At 34.1% G+C, this 8,862-nt stretch overlaps 1 protein-coding gene across 1 annotated transcript in view; it reads left to right on the plus strand.

Annotated features, from left to right (window-relative positions):
* Nucleotides 1-8,829, plus strand: part of LOC111638600 (short transient receptor potential channel 4-like) — an 18,934-nt gene extending 10,105 nt beyond the window's left edge. The window contains exons 8-13 of the mRNA XM_023384335.1: nt 6,523-6,745; nt 7,378-7,544; nt 7,617-7,848; nt 8,271-8,477; nt 8,558-8,611; nt 8,703-8,829. Of these exons, the coding sequence (XP_023240103.1) occupies nt 6,523-6,745; nt 7,378-7,544; nt 7,617-7,848; nt 8,271-8,477; nt 8,558-8,611; nt 8,703-8,795 (976 nt within the window). The 3' untranslated portion in view covers nt 8,796-8,829. The remainder of the gene's footprint in view (nt 1-6,522; nt 6,746-7,377; nt 7,545-7,616; nt 7,849-8,270; nt 8,478-8,557; nt 8,612-8,702) is intronic.
* Nucleotides 8,830-8,862: the final 33 nt, after the last annotated feature.

Consider the following 8,862-nt stretch of genomic DNA (forward strand, 5'->3'; position numbering starts at 1 on the left):
GTTCTCTCCTGTACAGGTGTGATACCACACATGCTACACAAAAGCCTGGGAACATTACAATTGAGTAGAAATACATACATCACACTACAGAAGGCCACTATATTGAATACATGCCATATTGTTAGGAAATTCCTTAACACTGACACTGACACACACATTTAATTTTAGTTTTGTTTTGGATGCTATGCCTTGACTCTGGTCCGGCATAGTACACAGCCACCGGTGTGTACCGAGTATAACCCACTAAACCCAACATATAATAATAAAACTCGTCTCTACCCTCAAAGTAAGCTTTTTTGTCATTTTATAATAGTACAGTAAAACCCGTTAAGATGCTCTCGCCTAAGATGTTAGAATGTATATGGGGACACGATTTAGTTCAGCCACTTTGACGCTTAATAACTAACTCCTGTGTTAAACCATCTGATTCCGATTCTGATCACTCTGATTACAGAAATTATTAGGCTTCAAACAGAAAACAAACAGTGAACAAAATCGTGCCCCACATACACAGTCTAAAATCCACACATATAGAAAAAAACCTCGAATCTTTTGTATATCTCAAAATTTCAAGGTGTCCCGAGTCCAAAAATGTAAACATTTGGTAGGGGCATTTTTTCACCCAGTGCTACACTTTCCATATAACAGCCGAAAAAGTAAAAATTATCGAATACATATTTATATATTACTTAGAGAAGTCTTTTAGCTTTGGAATAAAAAGTTTCTATGTTCTATCTTTATTAGAACTCTATTTATTGAACCTTTTATTCTGAGGTCACGTGATGGCATCAGAATTTCTGGATCTATTTCGGTAACATGTCCGCTCCTGGTCGGAGTCGGATGGTAAGGAAAAGTCGGAGTTAGAGTCGGTAGATTTTTACGCGACTCCACAGCTCTGAGTACTGTACACTTTCCGGAATACACATGTAATATGCAAGGAAGCTTTCTTCCACGGCGAAATGTATATGCTGGGCAGCATATTACCAGGCGCGTATGATATTGTCGCGATTGTGCTTTATAATTGTCTCATTATCTCTGCTTTCTATTGATATAGACAAAATAAAGCAATAATTTATAATTTATAATACAGGCGTCCAAAGTCTATATTTTTTCTATAAATCATACGATAAATCCTTTGAATACAATTTTCCGAGTGACTAGGTATGATTTAAATGCGATTTGTAAAAATTACTAAGAAATGTAAATCAAAAATTCATTTATGCTTATTGATTCCCAAGTATTTGTAATTAAAAATTTAATCTCTAACTAAAGTAATTTTGAAAAAGAAAGAAATGGAACTGAACACTACTAATTTTCGTATCATTTACATAGATATAAAGCAATAAAACTTCCATATATTATTGTAAAAGTTAGAACAACTGTAGAATTATAAAGAGCTATAAGAAATGTATTACCAACAACTTGGACAGAATAGAGAATGGTGTACTATTCAAGGAGGTTGAAGACCATGATGACAATGAAATAGAAAACGGGAATGTTGACAATGATAGGTCCGATGAAAATAAAAATAACGAAGTATTGTTTCAATAACTTTCCAAATTTTTAATGAAAATTATTAGTACTTGTATGCAAATAAAATTAATAATAAAAGGTCGCTTTATATTCAAGACTCTAATTTTTTCAAAAAGTAAAAATTCTAAAATTGGAAGTGGACTAATATTCGAGCCAAAACCCTATACTGTAACATTTATAGTTTTATTTCCAAAATTTTTGTATATCTCATCCGCATTTTTCCTGCTTTATCTTGTTTTGGATTTAGTATCAATTGCTAAATGGTACCCTTTTCGTACTCATGTTTTTACCTTTTCAAAATATCAGTACTTCGTTTCTTGACAAGAATATTTCAGAAGACAGATTTGTTTCCATAACGTATCCAGACAATATTGTTTGACCAGACGGTATTGTCCGTTCATCGATAAATGACCTTATACGAAAAGGACCTCACCCCATTTGCTTTTTAAGTCAGTTTCAATCGGTCCATTACATTTATTGTGGCTGGCAGGGTGGTCCAGTTTGTTTCGTTCGTTTTTATCGTGCAAGTCGTCAGATTTCCTCCCTGAATATATATAGCTCGTTTAATTAGAACAGAGTATGTCATTGGTTTCCTTATCCTGTTGTATTAAAGCCGCTTTACAAGGCAACGTGCCCAAAATTTTTCTTACTGAGCAATTGCCGGTACTATGTTCCGGTTATCGATAATTTTTATGCTATATACTGACACAGAGTACGGTTGAAAAAAAACTCTATATATATAAAACACAAGTAAATAGAACTAAAATTATCCAAAAACCGATACATTATACCAGACATAAGCAAATGCCCCTCATTTTGAAGTTACTTGTGGCTCTTGCTGAAAGTGTTAACGATTAAACTGTACAAACGTCCGATACGAAACAGAAGTTACGTTATTTCAATTCAAAACTTCTCGCTGAAAGCAATTAATAGATGACCGGCGTGGCTCTATCGTTAAAGGAAAAGTGTGATGTACAGGGGCAAGCCATTACTAATAATTTGACATGGAGAGCATATANAATGTACATTTCGACTTCGATTTGACGTCATTACTTCAGTTTTACAATGAATAATTCTAAAGAATGACGTCAAATTTAGGTAAAAATATGCATTATCCCAACCAATCGAACAAACATTAAATTAGTATCAGATGGCCATTACCAGACCTTCATAATTTATCAAGAAATCGGGACAACATCCACTGATTTCTGACCTATGCCAGTTGAGCCCATTACGGAACGGATTGTTCATAATGAGCATAATCATGGCTGCCCATATCCTCTTTGATGCGCTTGTATTAATTCATACAAGCTATATTTTAATTTCATATAAATTACATAAGCTTTGTTTTTCGTGTCGGCATTATCCTAAATTATTATTTTAATGATTCAGGATAATGCCGACATGGAATGGAAATATATCAGAACCAGACAATGTGCTACATATTTTTATGTAGACGAAGCCGTACCCAGTCCTTTCAATTTAATGCTAAATTGGTATGAAATATGTTCTAAGGTAAATTCTGTAATAGAAGCAACAAAAGTCTGCAATATAACAAGACTATTTACACCACCCANATGGAATGGAAATATATCAGAACCAGACAATGTGCTACATATTTTTATGTAGACGAAGCCGTACCCAGTCCTTTCAATTTAATGCTAAATTGGTATGAAATATGTTCTAAGGTAAATTCTGTAATAGAAGCAACAAAAGTCTGCAATATAACAAGACTATTTACACCACCCAAACGAGAATACTTCTCTTGGCTGGTATGTAAATTATTTTAGTCATNCTGGCAGGGTGGTCCAGTTTGTTTCGTTCGTTTTTATCGTGCAAGTCGTCAGATTTCCTCCCTGAATATATATAGCTCGTTTAATTAGAACAGAGTATGTCATTGGTTTCCTTATCCTGTTGTATTAAAGCCGCTTTACCAGGCAACGTGTCCAAAATTTTTCTTACTGAGCAACTGCTGGTACTATGTTCCGGTTATCGATAATTTTTATGCTATCTACTGATACAGCGTACGGTTGAAAAATAACTCTATATATATAAAACACAAGTAAATAGAACTAAAATTATCCAAAAACCGATACATTATACTAGACATAAGCAAATGCCCCTCATTTTGAGTTACTTGTGGCTCTTGCTGAAAGTGTTAACGATTAAACTGTACAAACGTCCGATGCGAAACAGAAGTTACGTTATTTCAATTCAAAACTTCTCGCTGAAAGCAATTAATAGATGACCGGCGTGGCTCTATCGTTAAAGGAAAAGTGTGATGTACAGGGGCAAATCATTACTAATAATTTGACATGGAGAGCATATATTTTAAATTACAAAAATTAAAAATATGATTAAAATTGCATCCAGATGTTGAGACGATGTCACAATAAATAATTGCTAGTTCGCTAGTTTACTCGTTACTAGCATTTATATTTTTTTTCCACACCTATAAAATTAAACCTTTTGCCATTTTATAATAATTAAAAATATGAAAAATTTATATAACAAAATCTCATAACAGATGGCGCTCACACAATTTTATTTATTATAATGTAATTAAAAATATTAAAGCTATTTTCTAAAAATCTCACAACAGCCGAGAAAGTTACGCAACTCGTTGGTTTTGATAGATTTTCTTTTATAAAACAGTTACATTTTTTTGAAACGAACGACCTTTTTCTCAGTTTCAATATAGAAAGATCTATACAGTATTTGATTGTTTCGTGTAAAATACATACACGATATTTTTTATCGGTCAGGTAAATTCATAAAATTCACTTATTTAATATACAAGTTACTTTAACGTTTACGTAACTAAACTATAATACGCATATTTCATATAACCAACGTTCGATGACGTCAGGTAACCGCTTTTAAAATGACGTCAAATTAACGAAATATTACGAAATTTAGTAAAAATTGCGGTGTCGGTCAATCGGAAAATTCGTCGGAAAATACTCGACGAACCAGAGGAAGGATTTCTTCTAGTTCTTATTTAATGTATGTCACTTTAATTAACGTTTACGTAACTAAACTATAACACGCATATTTCATATAACCAACGTTCGATGACGTCAGGTAACCGCTTTTAAAATGGCGTCAGATTGACGAAATTTTACGAAATTTAATAAAAATTGCGCTGTCGGTCAATCGAAAAATTCGTCGGAAAATACTGGACGAACGAGACGAAGGATTTGTTCTAGTTTTGGGGGATGGCGAGGTAAAGATGACGTTCGATTATAGAAAATCTCGCTTCTAACCCCTCGTGGAGAATGGAAACCGAAGATGGAGAGTGGTAGGGAGTCTGTCGATTCCAATCCGTCGTCACTCGGGGGATAGAAACGTAAAAATTGCCGATATTCAGCCTTAAAATTCAAAAAGAATCCATGACGTCAATCGCATTCGAATTCGTTACGCGCTTTCTAATCTCCATAGAAACGGCAACAATTGCCGTTTCTATGGAAACGCGTATTGTTGCAACACGATTTTGCGTCACTTTGCACGTTTTTCGCTTGCCGGACGGACGTGTGCGCTCTGTGCTCTGGTTTTTGCTGTGTTTTTTGCTTTTTTCAGTGTTTTTTGCTACCGGAACGTGGTTTTAAGAAGACTTGTGGACGCCGACATTACACCAAGTAAGATTTTAATTAGAATTTAGCTAGCTTTAAGATTTTATTTTCGTTTCGTTTAGTGCAACTTTCGGAGACGACATCGGCCGACTCGGACTTTGCATATTTGCGTTTAAATCTGCCGTCGCTTGTGTTTTTCGTTCGAATTACCATCCGAAACGCATCTATTTCGACTTTTAAACCAGCCGCCACATTGGAAAGCGACCGAAGCGCCGAAAACGACGGACGCAAAGGATTAAGTATTTGTTCATTGGTTTATTTTCGTAATTAATTAATTTAGATTATATTTTATAAACAAGCTCAAAGAATAAGGATTATTTGCAAATATAGAAATTTAATTAAAACTTATTTAATACTAACTTTAAATACGAATTCCATCGTAAAGCGTATCGTAATTTTAACTAAAATATACTCGTAACATTGTCCGATGGACGGAGACCGTATTCTGAAGCATGGGATGTTCCTTCGACACATCCGAGACATCAAAAATATCGCCCTTTGACCTCCGACTTTTCCATTGAATCTATGTATTAGTTACAACGCTTTTCAATGGCTTGCTTTGCGAGAATTATCTTGTCTGCAGCTAAAACACATCTAATACACTTAACAGTTAAAACACATCTAATACACTTAACTATACATGCTGGACACAAAGAATTCTTTTCCTTGAGCTGTTTGTCTCTTTTCACAATGTGGTCATTTCTGAGTGCAGTCCATCTTCCACAATTACGTAACCCTCTGCAAATGCTTTGTGCCACTTAAACCTTCGTGTTCCGGCTGCGGACACGCCTTGCGTTTTCGTCGACTCTCGTACGGAATTTCTTCGCACGAAACTCTCTTAAATGCCATCGTTGCGTTTAGGTGACGCACGTTAGGGTAAATTGCTCTAGAACGAAACATTCGTTACGACTTGGGCTCGAGATCGAGTATGAGTGCCTTTTTCTGTCTTGTCTTTACTTTTCTGTTGTACAAATACGAATTACACGTAAGAGAGTTTATTCGTTCCGGGTCGGTCGTCTCTACTGCAAATGAAGTTCGAACCTTCTAGCAATTTCCGGTAGGATCTAACGAGAGCTATCCGAATTCCGATCCGTCATGAGTATAATCTTAAACTTTTTCTGCGTTAAGTATATCCGAATCCATTAATTTAATATATATTGTTTTTTTGTTTCTTTACAGAATGAAGAGCTGGCGGTTCTGGCGTTGGCTGCGGCCCAAGAAGATGAAGAAGTGTNTTATTATTTACGCTATAAAAATATAAATTCTCGAACTTTTTTCAATATCGGTTATTTTCTATTTTGAAATTGCATCATTAATTATTTGTAAATAAATGATAATTATATTTAAACTATCGTAGGTACAATATCATTTTGGAATTGATGCTAACGACAACCTTCATATTTTGGTTTAAATCGTGGATTGATATACATCACATGGGAGCTAAAGATGTCCCTAGACAATTTTGGTCACCAAATGACTCCACTCTCATACACGAAGCTTTACTAAGTTTTTCCGGAGTTCTAGCTATTGGAAAAATGCTATATTATTTTCAACAAAGTTTTCATTTGGGACCCATTCAGGTAATAATACAAAACGTATTAATTTCTAAGTACAGTCCAATCTCGATAATCCGAAACATACGGAGCTGAATAAGGAGATTGCCGGATTATTGAAAGTAAGATGAATCAATAGCACATAAATAAATTTGATAGTGCGGAGTAAACTGTTAATTAATAATAGCAAAATACGTGTTGAATTTCTGATGAAAATATTCTGTCTTTGCCCATAAATTGTTTTACCAAGTTGGTGCATTCCACTAAACCTAGTGGAAGTAGTGGTAGGTGTTTTTTGAAAATTTTGAGGGATTGATTTTATATTTATATAGAACTTACTATGTTATAAGATACTATAAGGTACCTTTTTTAAAGAGCTTAATAATTTTTAATATCGTGCCCAAGCTTGAGTGTTCGAGCTCAGGTTCAATATCATGCAACCTTAAGTGGGAAATGGAGTTTGAACGGGTGGATTGTCTAAAACTTGGCAATAGTGCCGGCAATATCCCAGTCGACTAGCGTTGAATATCTAGAAGTGTCGAGATTGTACTGTAATTGCTCGGTAAATAAACTTCGATCAGGAAAGATTATTTCTTTGTGGAATGCGTATTTATTTAAGTAAATAACGTAGATAAAAATGTCATAATTAAATTTCCTAGGTCTCTTTAACACGAATGCTGGTAAATATCGCATGGTTCTTGGCCGGAGTTTTCATTCTGCTGAGCACCATTGCCATTTGCATGACAAGTTTATATTCACACTATAAAGGAATGGAACGAAAAGAAAACGGCGGGGAGATAATTCTTCAAGATGCTGCTTTCACTTCGTAAGTAAATTTACCTTACTAATTTAAATAAAATAAGCAAGGATAGACTACTAAATTTTGAAAATTCTATAGTTTATCTTCTTCGATGAAGACTTTATTCTGGGCTCTGTTTGGATTAATCGATCTCGATTCTGCAGATGTAATAGTTGGGATAGAAACCGAAACATCACCCGAAGTAATCATTCACCACAGTTTTACCCAGGCTATCGGGACTTTATTATTTGGCAGTTATCATGTGCTAATGATTATAATTTTTATTAACATATTGATTGCTGTTCTAACAAATACTTTCCAAAAAGTCGTGGTAAGAACTTTCATCTTTCATATTAAGGGTCTATTTGATTGGTTGGGATAGTGTACATTTCGACTTCGATTTGACGTCATTACTTCAGTTTTACAATGAATAATTCTAAAGAATGACGTCAAATTTAGGTAAAAATATGCATTATCCCAACCAATCGAACAAACATTAAATTAGTATCAGATGGCCATTACCAGACCTTCATAATTTATCAAGAAGTCGGGACACCATCCATTGATTTCTGGCTTATGCCAGTTGAGCCCATTACGGAACGGATTGTTCATAATGAGCATAATCATGGCTGGCCATATCCTCTTTGATGTGCTTGTGTTAATTCATACAAGCTATATTTTAATTTCATATAAATTACATAAGCTTTGTTTTTCGTGTCTGCATTATCCTAAATTATTATTTTAATGATTCAGGATAATGCCGATATGGAATGGAAATATATCAGAACCAGACAATGTGCTACATATTTTTATGTAGACGAAGCCGTACCCAGTCCTTTCAATTTAATGCTAAATTGGTATGAAATATGTTCTAAGGTAAATTCTGTAATAGAAGCAACAAAAGTCTGCAATATAACAAGACTATTTACACCACCCAAACGAGAATACTTCTCTTGGCTGGTATGTAAATTATTTTAGTCATTTAAATAATTGGATCATCAGGATTTTTTGCAATAAAATTTACTCATAATGAATTTCAGAAACGTTGTTACAAGATAAAAGAAGCAGAGATTGATGACGAGGAAGCAAACAAAGTGAGTTTTATTTGTAAATGCAATATATATTTTAAAAGCTGAAATTTGATCATTGTAGGTAAATAATTCCTTTTTCTTCCCTACGAAATAGGAACTGATGAGAAAAATTATGCAAAAGTACCTACGAACAAAAGCCAATATTAATCACGATTTACACAATATTAACTCTAATAAAATGATATAAATTTTTAAAATGTATTTTAATTCGAAAATAAAATTATCCTTTGATGAATCAATTTCAGTACAGTACA

Source organism: Centruroides sculpturatus, unplaced genomic scaffold (assembly GCF_000671375.1).
Source record: "Centruroides sculpturatus isolate CEXI.00-Female unplaced genomic scaffold, Cexi_2.0 scaffold801, whole genome shotgun sequence".
NCBI classification, from domain to species: Eukaryota; Metazoa; Arthropoda; class Arachnida; order Scorpiones; family Buthidae; genus Centruroides; species Centruroides sculpturatus.